We start from the raw sequence: 17780 nt of genomic DNA on the forward strand, positions 1-17780 counted from the left end.
GGGGCAGAAGAACCTCCCTTGTCCTACTGCCCACACTGCTCCTGAGTCAGGTCAGATCTTAATGGTTGGACTTGATGATCTTAAAGGTCTCTTGCAAGCAAACTAACTCTCTGGTTCTATGATGTTTGTCCTGCTCTCTTGCTTCCCCTCCCTTTTCTCCATGAAGCAAACCTGTGCCTTTTACTCCTGCCTGATCACATTTGGTGGACCTGCTTTTGTGGATCTTCACAGAATGCATCAGGTTGGAAAGGAGCCTCAAAGGTCATCTTGCCCAACCCCCCTGCAGTCGGCAGGGACACCTCCAACTAGAGCAGGTTGCTCAGGGCCCCCATCATGTTTGACCTCGAATGTCTGCTGGGCAACCTCTCCCAGGCCCAGTTCCAGCAAACACCACATTTTTTGGGGGGGAAAAAAACTTCTTCCACAGCTTCTCCTATGTGGCCCAAAGAAAGAAAGTAAGGATTTGGAGAGAAGAAGTGGTGTGGTGGTTGATGCTCTGCTTTGATGCCTGTCTCCCACATTCAGGAGCCAGCATGTGGCCCATGGAGCAGGGAGATGGGGTCCCAGCAGCCACCCGAGGTTGAGCTGGGCAGGTTTGGTAGGAAAGCATTAACAGGGAGCCTCCAAGGGAGGTGTCCTACAAAGCAGACTGGGTGGGAAGGGGCAGCAGATGCATGGGCAACCTCTTCCACTGCTTCACCACTCTCCTTGTGCAGAACTTCCTGCTGCTGTCCAACCTAAACCTGCCCCTGCTCCAGCTTCAAACCACTGCCCCTAATCATAGAATCAGCCAGGTTGGAAGAGACCTCCAAGCTCGTCCAGTCCAACCTAGCACCCAGCCCTGAGCGCCTGTGGGGATGAGTCCTCAGCCAACCTCCTAACCTGCCTTCCACCTTGTCCTCTCTCCTAGGCCCCAGCTCTTTCACAGAGGCAGTGGCTTACATCCAGGCTCAGTATGAGAGCAAGAACAAGTCCCCCAACAAGGAGATCTACACTCACATCACCTGCGCCACCGACACCAACAACATCCAGTTCGTCTTCGACGCCGTCACGGACGTCATCATCGCCAACAACCTGCGGGGCTGTGGACTCTACTAAAGCCTTCTCCTCCCCTTCCTCTCCTCCCTCTCCTCCCACAGGCCAGTGGCCAGGTCCTCTCTCTTTCTTGCTGTGGGGTTTTTTGGTTTGTCTGTTTCCTCCTCAAAAGATGTTGAGGAAGAGAAGCATAAATGCCTCCTCCCAGCCCAGAATGCTCTGCAGCCAGTTCTGCTTTCCCCGGCCCCTTGATTTGGTTCATCCCATCCCTGCCTGGTTCTGCCTCTCTGTTCAGCTGCAGCCAGCTCTGCTTTCCCCACCCCTTGACTTGGTTCATTTTTGGTTCATGCCCTCCCTGCCTGGTTCTGCCTCTCTGTTCAGCTGCAGCCAGCTCTGCTTTCCCCACCCCTTGACTTGGTTCATTTTTGGTTCATCCCCTCCCTGCCTGGTTCTGCCTCTGTGTTCAGCTGCAGCCAGTTGTGCTTTCCCCACCCCTTGATTTGGGTTCATTTTTGGTTCATGCTCTCCCTGCCTGGTTCTGCCCCTCCATTGCAGCTCACAGTGCTGCAGAGGGAGCTAACTGCCTTGCTCACCAAGTGCATCTCAACTGCCAGAAGGCAAAAATACTTCAGTTTTTCAAATCAGGAAAGAACCAAAGCCTTAAAATATTGATCAGTGCAGTTTAGGGCTGCAACTTCATAGTCTTTCCTCCCCCCCCACTGAAGTGAAGGGATCTTTTTCACTCTCTTGCTTTTTTAAACTCTAGTCCATTGGAAAGTGCTAGATACAAGAGGATGGCTTTGAGGGTGCCTTAAGCCTGCAGTTCTCACCCCAAAGCTGGAGGGGTCGATGCTGGACCAAAGCATCCACAGCTTGGATTTGTGTATTCCCCTTTTTCCCCCAGCCAGCTATGTGAACAAGCAGCCAGCCATGCTGAGTCCTGCTGGTGTCTGAGGCAGACACAGTAACACAGCCTGCTAAGCCTTGTCTAAAACCATTCCTCACTGGTAGCAGCTTTACCTCAAGCCTCTCAAAATTAGTGCTAAGATGAGCCTAGTGGTTTCAGTAACTCCTTCCTTGAGCTCTTCTCTGGATGCCAGGGAGCTGGTGGGCCAAGCGAGGAGGTGGCAGCTGGGCTGGGACCTCTGGAGCGTAGGCAGCCAGGGTGCCTTGGAGATGGCATCGTGATGGGGACCATGCACATCATGGGGTGTCCTGGTGAGGATGCCTGCCAACCTTCCCCAAAGCACCTCCTGCTTTCAGCACAGCTGCTGCTCCTGCAGGCAGCTGGCATCTCTTCTAAGTGCCAGCCCTGAAGCACTAGGGAGCACCAAAAATGTTTCACCCTGGCTTCCTCTAGGCAGAGCTTAGCCCTCAAGTGTTTGACGTGAGGAGAGGTGCTCTGAGAAACCTCACCACTGTTAGGTGACAGCAAGGTGTGCACCTCTGGCATCTAAATGCCCTTGAGAAGCTCAGCTTTGCACTCTGAGCCTCCTCAGGCGAGCAGAAGCAGGCAGCTAGGCAGTGACATCTCCTGCCTGGCCACCCAAGAGAGGCAGCTCCAGGGTTGGTGTCTCCACTCAAAGTATCTAAAGCAAGAGGGATGGTTTAAACTTGGCCACAGAGTGTCAAGGGGGTGCTCAGGCAGCTGAGTTGAGTCAAGTGGTGGAGAAGGAAGGAAAAGTGAAAGCAAGAGAGGGAAAGAAGGAAGGAAAGGCAATAGGGGAGGTGTGGAAGGGGCTGAGGTGGCATCTAGAACAGGCAAATGTGGGGGCACAGAGAGGAGGACAGACATGGCTGGGCTGTCTGCCATCAGCAAGAGCTGGTGCTTCTGGTGTGAAAGCAGAGAGGGCTGAGACAGGCAGGGAGTCACCTCTGAGAGTGCAGAGGGACCCTTGAAAGTCCACCTTGAAAGTTCATTTGGAATTGTGCCAGGGGAGGGTTTGGTTGGAGATGAGAAAATAATTCTTTGCTGCAGGAGTGGTCAGGGATCGGCACAGGCTGCCCAGGGAGGTGCTGGAGTCCCCATGCCTGGAGGTGTTCTAGAACTGTGTGGCCATGGCACTTGGGGACAGGGCTCGATGGCTGGGGTGGTCTTAGGTGGATGGTTGGACTGGATGATCTCAGAGGGCTTTTCCAACCCAAACAATTCCATGATCCAGTGAAGTGCCCAGGGCAGTTTTGGTAAGGGCCATCTAAATTAGCTCAACCCAAATCGCTGCCAAACACAGCCAAGACTCCAGTGCTGTGCTGCAGGCTGGGCTCAGGTGCTTGGCCGTGCCTTGTCCAAACTCCCCCCTTACCCCACCCCCTGCACAGCTCCAGCTGCTTCCCCAGGGCACTGGTGAGAGCCAATGGCTGCTGCTCCACAGGGGGACAAAGAGGAGGCAACGTGGACAGGCAGAGCCTTCTGCCTCGTTCTCTCTGGCATAGTAAACACCCAAAGCTTCATTTCAGCTGCTGCTGCTGCTGCCTAGCACGAGTGTCACGAGGCTTGAGTGACAAAGGCTGGAAGCAGCATGTGGAAGGTGAAATGCTTCCAGGGTTAAGTGCCACTGCTGCTGCTGCTGCGGAATGCCTGCCAAAGCATCGCTCACCGCTGGCGCCCTGCGCCCTCCCAAGCCCCTGCTGCCCCATGTGCCTTCCACAGGCAAGCAGAATGTGCCTTCCACAGGCAAGCTTCTGCCTTCTGGCTTTTCTAAACACCAGCAGCTGCCTAGAAAGAAGGATTTGGAATGCATCCTCTGCCCCCAAAAGCCCTCTTCTTAATAGCCCCTTGTGGTCCGTGTCCAGACCTTCCCAGACCCTGAGTCTTGCTTCATCAGCAGGCTCCACGACAGCAGGGGTGGCACAACCAGGAGTTGTACCAGGGCACAGGGGACAGCTTTGAAAAGCACAAAGGGAGAATGTGGCCTGAGAGGAGCAGCTGAGGGAGGTGGAATTGTTTAGCCTGCAGAAGAGGAGACTGAGGGGGAGACCTCATTACTCTTTACAAGTCCCTGAAGGAGGCTGCGGTGAGGTGGGGTTGGGCTCTTCTCTCAAGTAACAGCTGATAGGACAAGAGGAAGTGGCCACAAGATGCACCAGGAGAGGGTGAGGCTGGAGGTTAGATAAAAAGTCTTTGCTGCAAGAGTGGTCAGGGATTGGCACAGGCTGCCCAGGGAGGTGCTGGAGTCCCCATCCCTGGAGGTGTTCAGAAGCCCATGGCCATGGCACTTGGGGACGTGGCTTAGTGGCCACGGTGGTGTTGGGTTGCTGTTTGGTCTGGGTGATCTCAGAGGGCTGTGTGAAATTCAACCAGCAAGGGATGCACCCTGCTGCCCTTCAGAGCTAAGGTGGGAATTTGCCAAAGGAGCCCTCTGGGGCATGCAGGAGGTTGTCAGTGCCTCAGGTCACTTAGCAGTGACATCTGAGGGGCACCAGCTTGAAAGTAGTGTTAGCAACTCATGAAGAGCAGCAGGCAGCAGCAAACAGGAAGAGGGAAGCCTCTGCACTTGCCCTGTCATGAGAGACTGGGGCTGTGGAGCCCTGAGACAAAAGTAGTGCAAACAGCTCCTTTATTGAAACAAGAGTTTCAGTGAGCTAGGGAAGCCTGGGGAAGGAAAGCCCTGAGATGAGGCTGCAGGGTCAGGAGATGCTGTAGCTGGGCTTGCCAGGAGCAGCAGCAAGAAGCAGGCACTGGGAAGCACACAGTAGAACCCAACCACACATTTCAAAGGCCTTTTTCTTTTCCTCTCTCTTTAGCAAATAGGTTTCCCACTGCCGTTCCCACATGCAGGCAGAGGAGCCCAGCTGAGCAGCAGGACAGCTCAGCGAGGCCATCTGCTAGCACCAGGCTGTCTCTGCTGCCCCTGCCCTCCTGGCAGGGCCCAGCCAGCTCTGGCAGCTTCCTAGCACCTCCCAGGAACTCTTCCAACTGAACTCTCTCAGGTGTGTTGTACAGGAATTAGCTTGCTGCCTTCAGCCAGCTTCCCTGCCTTGGCTGGCCAGCGTGGCCTTCTCTGGAGGGGAGAAGACCCTGAGGAGCAGGAGGCCCTCGTGCCTCCTCAGCTGGTGTGATTCTGTTTTACAGGACACTAAAAGCATTAATGAGAGCAGTTTGTGCTGTAGTGGACATCAAAACGCAGCTGCTGGGTTTGATCTGTGGCGTGAGCCCAGCGCCTGCTTGCAAGGCAGCAGACTTGGTTCTCGGGCCAGGAATGCAACCTCCAAGAGGTCAGGATGGGACATAGCAGATGCCAGAACATCTCCCCGTGCCCAGGCAGCTGCTGTGTGCCACGCAGCCTGGGATTCTGCCGCGGGTTGCAGTCGATGCTGTGAAAGGGACCAGCCCTGCGCTGTCAGCCTGTGCCGTGTGGCCAGAAGATCTCCTGGCACTGGGGCAGTGTTGCTGGGAACAGAGCTGACTCTGTGCTGCTTAGAGAAGCTTAGGACTGCTGTGTTTGTGTCTTTGCCACGGGCCAGGCTTGCCCTCAGGCTCACAACCAAAAATTGCCCAATCACAGAAGGTTCCTGCAGGATCTGCAGGGTGAGCAGAGGTGGTGCTGCTCAGCACCCTCCTGAGCACCCAGCCCCGCAGCCTTGCGTGGGCCAGGGGACACAAGAAGCAGGCCATGGCCTTGCCTCCGTCTCCCCAGAGGAAAGAGCAGGCAGAAACCCTGTCCCAAAGCACCTTGAGCCTGGAGTGTCCATTACCACTGCCGAGCTCCTGTGGTGGCACCAGCTAATGGGTGCTGACAGGTGGAGGCACCTGACCTGTATCGGATGTCACACTCAGAACATGGCTTATGGGAAGGGACAGCTCACAGGAGCAGCAGCGTCTGAGGTCTTTACTGATGCTGCAAAGCCCAGCAGGTGAACACCAGCAAGTATGACACTGATGCATTCAGTACCTCCCAGCTGGCACAGCACAGGCAGGGGGAAGAGAACTGGGTTGGAGACAGGGCAGAACCACCTCTCATCTCCTAGAAACGGCAGCTCAGTTCTGCACAGGCTCTGGGTGCAGCAGGCATGGGAAGGAGAGACCTGGGGAGGAGGTGGAGGGCTGGGAGCCAGCCCAATCGCTTCTGCCCTGGCCCCTCTCCCACCCACTGCCTTGGAAGCGACCGCTGCAGTCCAATCCTGGCTGTGCTGTGGCACAGGCAGTTGGCTCTGGGTCTGAACCCCCTGATCCAGGAGTGGGAGAGGAGATGACAGTGGGTAACACTGTTTTCAGCAGTGCCTGAGTCTCACCAGCTTCCCCAGCACTGGAGCAACCCAGCTGCACTGGGCAAGCAGGGAGGGTTGTGTTTAAAGACAGCCACTGCCCCACTCACTAGCCCAGAGCCCTAGTCTAAAGGGTGGACCAGGTGATCCTCCAGGTCCCTTCCAGCCTGGCATTCTATGACCCATTTAACACCCTCAGCTCTATTCCCTCCACCTCCCTTTTCCCCCCTTCAGCTCCACAGGCGACCGGCGACCACCAGCCAGCCTCTGGGCTCCCTGCTCCCCACCACCTTTCTTCCTGAAGGATCACCAGAGGCCACCAGGACGTCCCTTTGGCTTTCCTGCTGATTTCTCCTGCATGTTTGCTGGCCCCAAACTGTATTAACTGTAATTTTGGACAAAGGGTGTGTGCCTGTCCCTCGGTTCGATAGAGCAGTAGCTCCTGTAATAATTTATTGGCTGTGGGTAATGTATTTATTAGTTACAAACTGTTAATAAAGTGCCAGCTCTTTTCTAGTGTGAGAGGGTTTTATTGTGTCTGCCTCCAGCTACTCAAGCCCCCTTGAGGAGCCTGCTTCTTCTCCGTGCCTGTGCAATGCGTCTCTGCCTGCAGCTGGGCACAAGGAATTTGGAAAGGAGGTGGCCCAAAGGCATTCAGATCTCTGTGCTCGGTGGGAGGTTTCACTCCTTAAAGCAGAACAGCTTCACCCTGGCTGCTGTTTGCTCCTTGAATGTCCTCCTCCCAGCCTGGAGCTTCCTGCTCACGTGTATTGTTGTCAGCTCATCTTCTCTGCTGCTGTCCATCTGTATGTATCCGGCTGCCCTTTAGGGCACCCGTGGGTGGTGATGCTCAGCTCAGGCATGGATCAGTGAGGGAGAGCATCCCTGTTGGCCCACTGCTTCCTCCAGTGTTTTGCTTGCAGCTCCATTACAAGCTTTGCATTTCTTTCCCATCACTTCCTCACTGGAGCCTTGTGAACATGGAAGTTGGATTCCTCTTTGCAGCACCACAGTGCTTGGAGCACCTCTCCTTGCCTTTAGCAGCACACTTGGGCTAAGCTGCTCTCTCTGATGAAACCAGCAGTTGTCTGTTATCTGAGGGCATGAAATAGAAGCAAATAACTTGAAGGAGCCAAGAGAAAAAGCCTTCAGGAGCCTCAACAAGGGAGAGTCAACCACTAGTCCCAGTGGCTTCACCAGCTCCCAGGGATGTTGCTTCACCTGGACCCATCTTGGCACCTGTGGCATCCAATCCTGCAGCTCAGGCAGGGCTACAGATGAGCCCTGAGAAAAAAAATGAACAGCCAAGAAGAAAAGAAAAGGCTTTTCCTTTGCCTGTTTTTATTGAGACACCCTCCTCATCCTGCCATCATCTTCTACAGTTGTCCAGAAGTCCCTACAAGCATTTGCCGTGCCTTGGAGGACACTTCCTTTCCCCATCACATCCTTTCTTTCAGCAGCTGATGCACCACCACCACTCCTTGATTTAAACACGACACAGGAGGATGAGGTAGGGGCAGAGGAACCCCACCCAGAGTGGAAATCTCTCACAACACAACCTTGTGGCAGCAGCCCCGAGTCAAGAGGAGCCACATCCTTCTGCAGCAGTTTGTTTTCCCCAGGAAGCAGGCTTGGTTTGGTCTTTAATGTTTAAACTCAAAGCTCAAGTGATGTCTCCAAAGCATTGGGAGGCAGCTGCTTGGCATCTCTTCCCTCCTCTGTCAAAGAGCCCACAGTGGCACCTCGAATGAAATCGGACATGTGCTAAATCTTGCATGCAAGAGCTGCAGCTGGAGTGGAGCTAATGAAGTGACTCACTCATAAAACATTCATGGGCCACTCCAAAACCTGCATCTGGGTCATCATTTCGCCAGGGAAGCGCATGTGTGTGTGCTGGGCAAGCTTCAGCTGAGCCCAGAGCCCCTTCTTCACAGCCTCCACAACACAGGCATCGCTGTGGGGAAGGAAGTTTGCTGCAGGAGGCTTTCCACCAGCCCCTCAGCCGCTCTCAAGCAGCACACAAGGCTGTCACAGAGCTGTGCTCCTCAAGTGAGGGACAGGCAGTTGGGGCCAAGCTTCCCAAGACCTGGCTCAGGATAAATGGTGAGGTCAATAGCATCACCAAGCCCTAGTTTTGCAACAGAACTTGTGTAAGTTTGATGCCACATCCCTGGAAACATTTCAGGTCTGGTCGTTTGGGGCTCTGAGCAACCCGATGGGAGGTGAAGCTGTCCCTGCTCACTGCAGGGGGTTGGACTAGATGAGCTCTAAGGGTCCCTGCCACGCCATGGAAATTCAAGTGCACACAGGCTGCCTGAAGCACCTCCCGGAACTGGCAGTGGAGCAGCAGGGAATGGCTTTGTGGTGCTTCTGAGAGCAAGCTAATGATGGAGAACGTTTTGAGAGCTTCTTCTGTCCTGCCCAGAGGCACCTCTGCACCTCCCAGCCAGTGCCTGCACAGACACCCTGCATGGGCTCATGAAAACGCTGCAGTTGATGGTGTCCTGATTCAGCACAAGACCAAGCCCATCCCCTCCTCCTCCTCCTCCTCCTCTCCGCCCTCCACTCTGTGCTGGTAACAGCCTGGCAATGTGGGGAACTTTTGTTTCCTGTTGCTTTTAGCCACTGCTGAAAGGAGCATCTTTAAGAAGCCACAGCTTTTGAGTCTTGCCTCAACTGGTGCTCCTGAACAGCAGCCCACAAGCTAAGGATGCCCAGCAGGTGGACTGCCAGAGGCACCTGCCTTGGTCTACTCCACGCTGCAGCACTGGGGATTCCTTAGCAGTGACCTGGTCACCACTGTGGTGTTCTCAATGCTGGGCTCAAGATTATTGCAGGGGCAGAAAGGCCCAGCTGGGACAGGCCCTGCCCCAGCCTCTAGGCACTGCTTTTGCCACTATGGTGTCACTCAGAAGCGCTCTGAGAAATTGCACAGCACCATCTGGAGCTGGCCAAAGCCTCTTCCATCCCAGAGAGGCCTGGCTGGTGCTGTCTGCCCATCCTTCAGGCCCTGCAGGTGATGCTTTAGGAGAGTCTGGCCCCTGAAGGGGTGCAAACCAGACCAAGCAGCTGCAGCCTCCTCTCCCAACTCTGCACAGGTGAGGAGAAAACAAGGAGGTTTTCTGCTCTTCCTTGAAGCTCCAGATGCCAGCCCTGCTGGAGCAGCCAGCAGAGAGGCTCAGCTGCATCCTGCAGCCTGGGAGGAGGAGAGCAGCACCCTGCTCCCTGCACCTCTGTAACCATTTCACATTTACCAGTGTCCTGTTTTAGAGATGTGAGGGGGGGTTTGGCCTTCCTAAGCATTTCAGCTCAGAGAAAAAAAAACAATGTTCTCCTCTAACTCTTTCTCTTTGCCTTTCTCTCTCCTCTCTCTCTCCATGCCCCCCACTGCAGAACCGCATGCACGAGTCCCTCATGCTCTTCGACTCCATCTGTAACAACAAATTCTTCATTGATACCTCCATCATCCTCTTCCTCAACAAGAAAGACCTATTTGCTGAGAAGATCAAGAAATCTCCTCTGACCATCTGCTTCCCCGAATATGCAGGTATGTGCCAGGCACAGCCTGGCTTCACATCCACCACCGTGGTGGTGCCAGGGCTGGGGAGGGGCTCTGTCCCAGCCCAGAGGTAGACAAGGGGAGGTAAAGGGGTCAGGAGAGCTGTATGGGAAGAGCTAAGGCACTGCCCACCTTTGAGAGCTGTGGTGCAGCTCCAGCACCTTGCTCATGGTGTGAGGTTGTGTCCTGTGTGTGGTCAGGTCTCATGGCAAAGGTGCCTGAGCAGCTGGTGGGGCAGGGTGATGGTCAAGGCAACTTGAGACTCATCCTGAGATGATGGAGAAGAGCTTTAATGAGTCCAGCCTCAAAGAGCCTCCTGGTGAGAGCCAACTGCCCATGGCTTGAGCCATCCTGATTGCTAATGGTTCCTGGGAAGCTCCTGCTGGGTTAAGTCCTCCAAGCCACATCTCCCAGTTGCATCCTCCCAGGAAGGCCTTTGCACAGAGTACTGCTGGGGAAGGCAGAGTCCTTCTGCAGCAGAACTGTGTGGAAGGAGGATACATGAAGTGAAACCAAGGGTGGCTTGGGGAAAAGAGCAAAAGCCAAGGAAGTGGAGTAAGAGCAGCAATCCCTTTGGAATTCCCCAAGGGAATGAAGCAGATCTGTTCAGACCCAAAGGCTCCAGCATCTCCTACAAATACTTGGGTGTATTTTGCCCAGAGCACACTAGACCCTAGAGACAAGAGGGTCCCCCAGCAAGACAGCAGCCACTCTCCTTCAGCACAAGTGCACCGGCAGCCCCACTGAAGGTGTTTAGGCTTCAACACCAGGAAGGCAGCAAAGCTTTTCTCCCCTCAAAGCTATCCCCCGTGGAGCTGGCTACCCCAGGGAGGGGGACAGCCTGGTGCTACTCCTCCAGCCACTCACTGCATCAGGGAGGAGGGGAAGCAGCGAGCTGGAAAAGGAAAATAAATCTGCAGCTCAGAGCAGCTGCTGCAAAGGCGATTGCAGGGGCACAGTGCAGGCAGCCGCGGGGGCCTGGCAGCGCTGCCCGCCCTAAGCAGCTTAGCGCAGGGATGCGCATTTCGCAGCTCCCACATCTGGCCCTCCTCCAGCCGGCCCTGCAAAAACAGGCTGGGTGAGCGAGCAAGCGAGGCACGGTGCCTCCCCCAGGCAGCTCCTGCCACCACCCCGCTCTGCCTCCCCGAACCGCTCCACCTCCGCCCTGCCCGAGCTTCTCCCGCTCCACCTCCGCCCTCTGCCCTGCCCGAGCTGCTCCCGCTCCACCTCCACCCTCCGTCCTGCCCGAGCTGCTCCCGCTCCACCTCCGCTCCTCGCCCTGCCCGAGCTGCTCCCGCTCCACCTCCGCTCCTCGTCCTGCCCGAGCTGCTCCCGCTCCACCTCCGCTCCTCGTCCTGCCCGAGCTGCTCCCGCTCCACCTCCGCTCCTCGTCCTGCCCGAGCTGCTCCCGCTCCACCTCTGCTTTTTGCCCTGCCTAAGCAGCTGCTGCTCCACCACCAGTGAATGATGTTGATGATGTTACATAGCAATTGTTAAGCCTGGCCCTAGCTAGCCGGGGGGCCACCAGGCCCCCCGGCCTTTTGAATCCCACTCCCAGTCACCCAGTGAAGCACCACAGGGACTCACCAGTGATGATCACAGGAGGAGGATTCCTCAGCCCATAATGGGCTCAGCTTGGGGCTCTCACCTTTCCCGGCAGGGTTATAAAGGGGAGTGGGCAGGGAGGGCAAAGTGGCCACACCCAGCGTGGGAGGAGTTTGCAACAGAGCTCAAATGCCCTGGGTTTGAGGGGGAAATGGGATGGGTGGTGTGGGGGGAGGAGGCTCCAACAGAGCCCAGGTGCTCTGGGGTTGGGGGGGAAAAAGGGACAGGTAGTGTGGGAAGGGAACAGATATGGTGGAAAAGGGGAGGCAGTGGGGAAAGGAGGGAGACGGAGAGGAAAAGGATGGAGGTGGTGAAGGAGATGGAGAGGAAAGAAGATGAAGATGAGGCTTTGAGCAACCTGTTCTAGTGGGAAGTGTCCCTGCCTATGGTGAGGGGTTGGAACTGGCTGATCCTTGAGCTCCCTTCCAACCTAACCCATTCTATGACTCTAAGATGGGGGAGAAGGAGATCACAGAATCACAGCACCTTAGAGGCTGGAAGGGACCTCCAGAGATTGAGTCCAACCCCCGTGCCAAGGCAGATGCAGAGGAAAAGAGGACGATGGAAAGGAAAGAAGGAAGATAAGGGAAAAGGAGGAGATGGAGAAACCAGGGAGTGAGGTGGAGGGGGGGAAAGGGGTCAAGAGGCCCTAGCGAGGGGTGAACCGGGTGGCAAAAGAAGTGGCAAGGAACGGTTGCAATCCAAGCAGGCTGCAAGCAGCGAGGGGTCGGGAGGGTGGCGATGACAGCCCTGACCTGTCGTTTGTGTCCCCCCCGACACTCCCTGAGCGTGCGTCTGTGTCCCACCCGCCCCTGCCTCTGCCCACAGGTCCCAACACCTACGAGGATGCTGCCGCCTACATCCAAGCACAATTCGAGAGCAAAAACCGCTCCCCCAACAAGGAGATCTACTGCCACATGACCTGTGCCACCGACACGAACAACATCCAGGTGGTGTTCGACGCCGTCACCGACATCATCATTGCCAACAACCTGCGGGGCTGCGGCTTGTACTGAGCCCTTCCCCCTCCTCCTCCCCCCCCCCTACCCTGCCCCGGCCCAGCAACCTCACCCCTCACCCACCCCCCTCACACCTCCCCCTCCCCAAACACCCCTCCCACCGGCGCCAAGCCACTGCCGTGGTGGTGGTGGTGGTGATTTGCCAGCGCCAGGAGAGAAGAGAAATAAATCAGATTCAAAACAAACAAACAAAAATTAAAGTAAGAATTAAGAAATAAATAAAGAAATTTAGTAAAAAAGAAAGAAGAAGAAGAAGAATTAAGGAAAAGAAGAATTGGAGGAAAAGTGATTTTTTAAAATAAAAAAAATAATAAAAGGTGAAGAAAAAATAAAAGAAGGAAAAAGAAGAGAAAATAGAAAAGAAGAAAGAATAAAAAAAGGAAGAGAAAAGAAAGAATAAAAAAAAATAAGATAAAAGAAGAAAGAGAAAAAAGAAAAAAGAAGAAAGTAGAATAAAGAAGAAGAGGAAAGAAGAAAAAAGAAGAAAGAAAAAGAAGGAAGAAAATAGAAGGAAAAAGAGAAAAGAAGAAATAAGGGGAGAAAAGAAGAAAGAAAAAAATAAGAGGAAAGAGAATAGAAGAAAAAAGAAAAGAGAAAAGAAAAAAAGAAGAAAGAAGAGAAAAAAGAAAATAGAATAGAAAAGAGGAAGAAAATAGAATAAAAAAGAAGAGGAGAAAAGAAGAGAAAAGAAAAGCAAATAAAAAAAGAAGAAAATAGAATTTAAAAGAAGTGAAAAGAGAAAAGAAAAAAGAAGAAAATAGAATTAAAAAGAAGATAAAAGAAAAGAAAAAAGAAGGGGAAAATAGAATAAAGAAGAGAAGAAAGAAACGAAAAAAGAAAGAAGAAACTAGAATAAAAAGGAAAAGAAGAGAGAAAAGGAAGAAGAAAATAGAATAAAAGAGAAAAGAAGAGAAAAGAAAAAAGTAGAAAGAAGAAAATAGAATAAAAAGGAAAAGAGAAGAGAGAGAAAAAGGAAAGAAGAAAATAGAATAAAAAAGAAGAAGAAAAAAGAAGATAAAAGAAGGAAAAAGAAGATGAAAGAAGAAAAAAGAAGATAAAAGAAGGAAAAGGAAGATAAAAGAAGGAAAAGGAAGATAAAAGAAGGAAAAGGAAGATAAAAGAAGGAAAAAAGAAGATAAAAGAAGGAAAAAGAAGATAAAAGAAGGAAAAAAGAAGATAAAAGAAGGAAAAAGAAGATAAAAGAAGGAAAAAAGAAGATAAAAGAAGGAAAAAAGAAGATAAAAGAAGGAAAAAAGAAGATAAAAGAAGGAAAAAAGAAGATAAAAGAAGGAAAAAAGAAGATAAAAGAAGGAAAAAGGGGGAAAAAAGAAGAAAAAAGAATGAAAATAATTTTTAAAAGATGAAAAAAAGAAAAAGAAGAAAATAGAAGAAAAATAATTTAAAAGGAAGAATAAAAAATTTTCAAACAAATTAAAAGTTAAAAAAAAAGAATAAAAAAGAAGGAAAAATGATAAAAAAGAATAAAAATAAATTAAAAAAGAATTAAAAAAAAGAATAACTTAAAAATTTAAAATTTATTTAAAACCAACCAAAAAAAAAAAAAAGAATAAAAAAGAAAAGAACAAAAAAACTCCAAACCCAAGAATCTAAATAAAACCACTCTCCCCCTCCCCCCTCGCCCAGCCCCAAGGCAACCACACAGCCACAGCCACACACATGCACGGGGAAAGGGAACAAAGAAACAAAAACTAAGAAGAAAGCGAAACGAAAAAAAAAAAAAGATTTTCAAACAAAGAAGGAAACAAAAAAATCGATCGAATGAGAGAGATTAAAAAAAAAAAAACGAAAGAAGAGAAAAGAAGGAAAGGAAAAAAAAAAAGAAACAAACAAAAAAAAAAAGAAAAACAAACTAATTGTTGTCGTTGTCCTGCAAGTTGGTAAATAAAAAGGCAGAAGGAGAAATAAGATCTACACTTAGAGATGTATCAAGAAATAAGAGCCCCCTCCCACCTCCCGCCCCAGCCACCTGGTGAGTCGGTTGGATGGATCTGAAGGGGTTGTGAGCAGCCCCCAAGCCTCCTCCCCACCCCTCCCTCCCTCTCTCCCTGCTGGCACAGCTTTGAAGGGTCGGGGTCTAGCCTGACCCCTGTCCCCGCAGCAGCTCTCCCCACCCCCATGCCAGGGCGCTGGTACCCAGCTGTGGGGCAGAGGAGCATCTCGCAGGGCTGGGTGGGCGGTGGGCGCGGAGGGCTTTGGCGCAGGGCGGGAGGCTGCTCCTCCTGCTGTCCGTGGGGGGGTTCGCTCCCCAAGGATGGCTCCGATCGGTCCTTGCTGTGGGTTGGCTTTTGAAGGAGTTCTGTGCTCGTCCTTGGCGTCGTTTTCAGTTCCAGTAAGGGGAAGCTGAGCCTCCCCCACCCTGCCCCCAGCCTGGCCAGCTCCAGAAACTGTTTAAGACCAAACAAACACTTCGAGTTCTAAATACAAAAGGAGCAGGGGAAGGGAGGGGGAGGAGCAGGGGAGAAAATGGGAAAACTCCCACCCTGGGCCACGAGTCAGAGTGCAGATGGGAACCAACGGAGACAAGGAGGTCTCCTGTGTGCCACCCCAGCTGGAGACCTTCTCCCATGTCCTAGCCTAGCTAGAGACCTTCTCCCTTGTGCCACGCCAGCTAGAGACCTTCTCCCATGTCCTAGCCTAGCTAGAGACCTTCTCCCTTGTGCCACGCCAGCTAGAGACCTTCTCCCATGTCCTAGCCTAGCTAGAGACCTTCTCCCTTCTGCCACCCCAGCTGGAGACCTTCTCCCATGTCCTAGCCTAGCTAGAGACCTTCTCCCTTCTGCCACCCCAGCTGGAGACCTTCTCCCATGTCCTACCCTAACTGGAGACCCTCTCCCACATGCCACCCCAGCTGGAGACCTTCTCCCATGTCCTACCCTGGCTGGAGACCCTCTCCCACATGCCAGCCTAGCTGGAGACTTTCTCCTATGTCCTACCCTGACTGGAGACCTTCTCCCATGTGCCAGCCTAGCTGGAGACTTTCTCCCATGTGCCAGCCTAGCTGGAGACTTTCTCCCATGTGCCACTCTAGCTGGAGACCTTTGCCATGTCGCAGTCTATCTGGAAACCTTCTCCCATGTCCTAGCCTAGCTGGAGACCTTCTCTCATGTCCTACTCTAGCTGGAGACTTCCTGCCATGTCCCATCCTGGTTGGTGTGGTTGGATGCTTCCTCCCTGGGTGTTTTGGGTGGGTTTGGGGGTTTGATGAGTTTGATTTCCCCACCTATTTTTTCAGGCAAAGCTCTCCCTGGCCAAATCTGGCGAGGGTATGGTTTGTTTGGGGTTGTTTTCTTCACACCCCCCCCACCCCTCCACCCCTGCCAACTGCTGCTCTGCTTTCACTCCCTCCTGGTCCAGTCACTTTCCACGTTTGGCACAGCTCAAACCCCCCCCTCCCTGCAAGGACCTCCTGCGGAGCTGGGGAGGGGGACACAGAAAGCTGAAGCTGATTTAAATGTTATTTATTTGTTCGTTTCTTTCTGTTTAGGCCTTTTTTTGGTTGGTTGGTTTGGGGTTTATTCCTTTTTCATCTTTTCCAGCAAATGCTTTTGTTTTGGTGTGTTCCCTTCCCCTGCTTCCTCTCCCCTCCCCTGCCACCACCACCCCCCTGGCTCATTGCCCCAGCTCAGTGAGTGGTAGGGTTTGGTTGTTTGGGTTGGGTGGGTTTTTTTTTTTTCCCCTTATGTGGGGATGTTTGTGCTGAAAAAAATAACAACAGTTTAAGGAAAAAAATTATTTAAAAGGTTTAAAAAAAAAATTAAAAATTAAAAGGGTAAAAAAAAAAGGGGGGGGGGGATTAAAGGGGAAAATGTAAAGAGAAAAATTAAAAGGGGAAAATTAGAAGGTTTAAAAAATGAAAGGGACAAATTGAAAGGTTAAAAAAAAAAGAGGAAAATTAAATGTTTAAAAAAAGGGAAAAAAAGGGAAAAAATTAAAAGGGAAAAAATAAAAGGGAAAAATTAAAAGGTTTAAAAACAAAAAAGGGAAAAAATTAAAGGTTTTAAAAAATTAAAAGGGAAAAATTAAAGGGAAAAAAAAGGAAAAATTAAAAGGTGTAAAAAAATAAAAAAGGGGAAAAAATAAATGTTTTAAAAAATTAAAAGGGAAAAATTAAAGGGAAAAAAAAAGGAAAAAATAAAAGGGAAAAAATAAAAGGGAAAAGTTGAAAGGTTAAAAAAAAAGGGAAAAAATTAAAAGGGAAAAAATAAAAGGGAAAAAATAAAAGGGAAAAATTAAAAGGTTTAAAAACAAAAAAGGGAAAAATTTAAAGGTTTTAAAAAATTCAAAGGGAAAAATTAAAGGGAAAAAAAAGGAAAAATTAAAAGGTGTAGAAAAATAAAAAAGGGGAAAAAATAAAGGTTTTAAAAAATTAAAAGGGAAAAATTAAAGGGAAAAAAAAGGAAAAATTAAAAGGTGTAGAAAAATAAAAAAGGGGGAAAAATAAAGGTTTTAAAAAATTAAAAGGGAAAAAAATAAAGGAAAAAAAAGGGGAAAATTAAAAGGTTTTTAAAAATAAAAAAGGGGGAAAAATAAAGGTTTTAAAAAATTAAAAGGGAAAAAAATAAAGGAAAAAAAAGGGGAAAATTAAAAGGTTTTTAAAAATAAAAAAGGGGAAAAATTAAAGGTTTTAAAAAATTAAAAGGGAAAAATTTAAAAGGGAAAAATTATAAGGTTTAAAAAATTGAAACAGAAAAAATAAAAGGGAAAATTTGAAAGGTTAAAAAAAAAGGGGGAAAATTAAAGGTTTAAAAAAAAAGGGAAAAATAAAAGGGAAAAAAATAAGGGAAAAAATAAAGGGGAAAAAAGGGGAAAATTAAAAGGTTTCAAAAATAAAAAAGGGAAAAAATAAAGGTTTTTAAAAATTAAAAGGGAAAAATTAAAGGGAAAAAAGGGGGGGGGAAGGGAAAAATTAAAATGTTTAAAAAATAAAAAAGGAAAAAAATAAAGTTTTTAAAAAATTAAAAGGGAAAAATTGAAAAGGGAAAAAAATAAAGAGAAAATTAAAAGGAAAAAATTATAAGGTTTAAAAAATTTAAAGGGAAAAAATTAAAAAGGAAAAAATTAAAAGGCAAAAATTGAAAGGTTAAAAAAAGGGAAAAAATTAAAAAGGAAAAAATTAAAAGGCAAAAATTGAAAGGTTAAAAAAAGGAAAAATTAAAGGTTTTTTTAAAAAGGGAAAAATTAAAAGGGAAAAAATAAAAGGGAAAAATTAAGGGAAAAAATAAAGAGGAAAAAGGGGGAAAATTAAAAGGTTTAAAAAATAAAAAAGGGAAAAAATTAAAAGGGAAAAATTTAAAAGGGAAAAAGATAAAAGGAAAAAAATTAAAGGTTTAAAAAAA

General features: G+C 49.7%; 1 protein-coding gene and 1 long non-coding RNA gene across 2 annotated transcripts in view; one reads left to right on the forward strand and one right to left on the reverse strand.

Moving 5' to 3' along the window:
* The window catches only part of GNAO1 (G protein subunit alpha o1), a 104479-nt gene extending 97717 nt beyond the window's left edge, over window positions 1-6762 (forward strand). The window contains exon 6 of the mRNA XM_064160483.1: window positions 911-6762. Coding sequence (XP_064016553.1) covers window positions 911-1098 — 188 coding nt within the window. The 3' untranslated portion in view covers window positions 1099-6762. The remainder of the gene's footprint in view (window positions 1-910) is intronic.
* Window positions 6750-11544, reverse strand: LOC135184578 (uncharacterized). Its single transcript, XR_010306100.1, has 2 exons — window positions 11387-11544; window positions 6750-7982 (listed from the first exon to the last, which is right to left on the reverse strand). It is a non-coding gene; the product is annotated as an uncharacterized LOC135184578 (long non-coding RNA).
* Between the last annotated feature and the right edge of the window lie 6236 nt (window positions 11545-17780).

This window comes from Pogoniulus pusillus, chromosome 20 (assembly GCF_015220805.1).
Source record: "Pogoniulus pusillus isolate bPogPus1 chromosome 20, bPogPus1.pri, whole genome shotgun sequence".
In the NCBI taxonomy this organism is placed as follows: Eukaryota; Metazoa; Chordata; class Aves; order Piciformes; family Lybiidae; genus Pogoniulus; species Pogoniulus pusillus.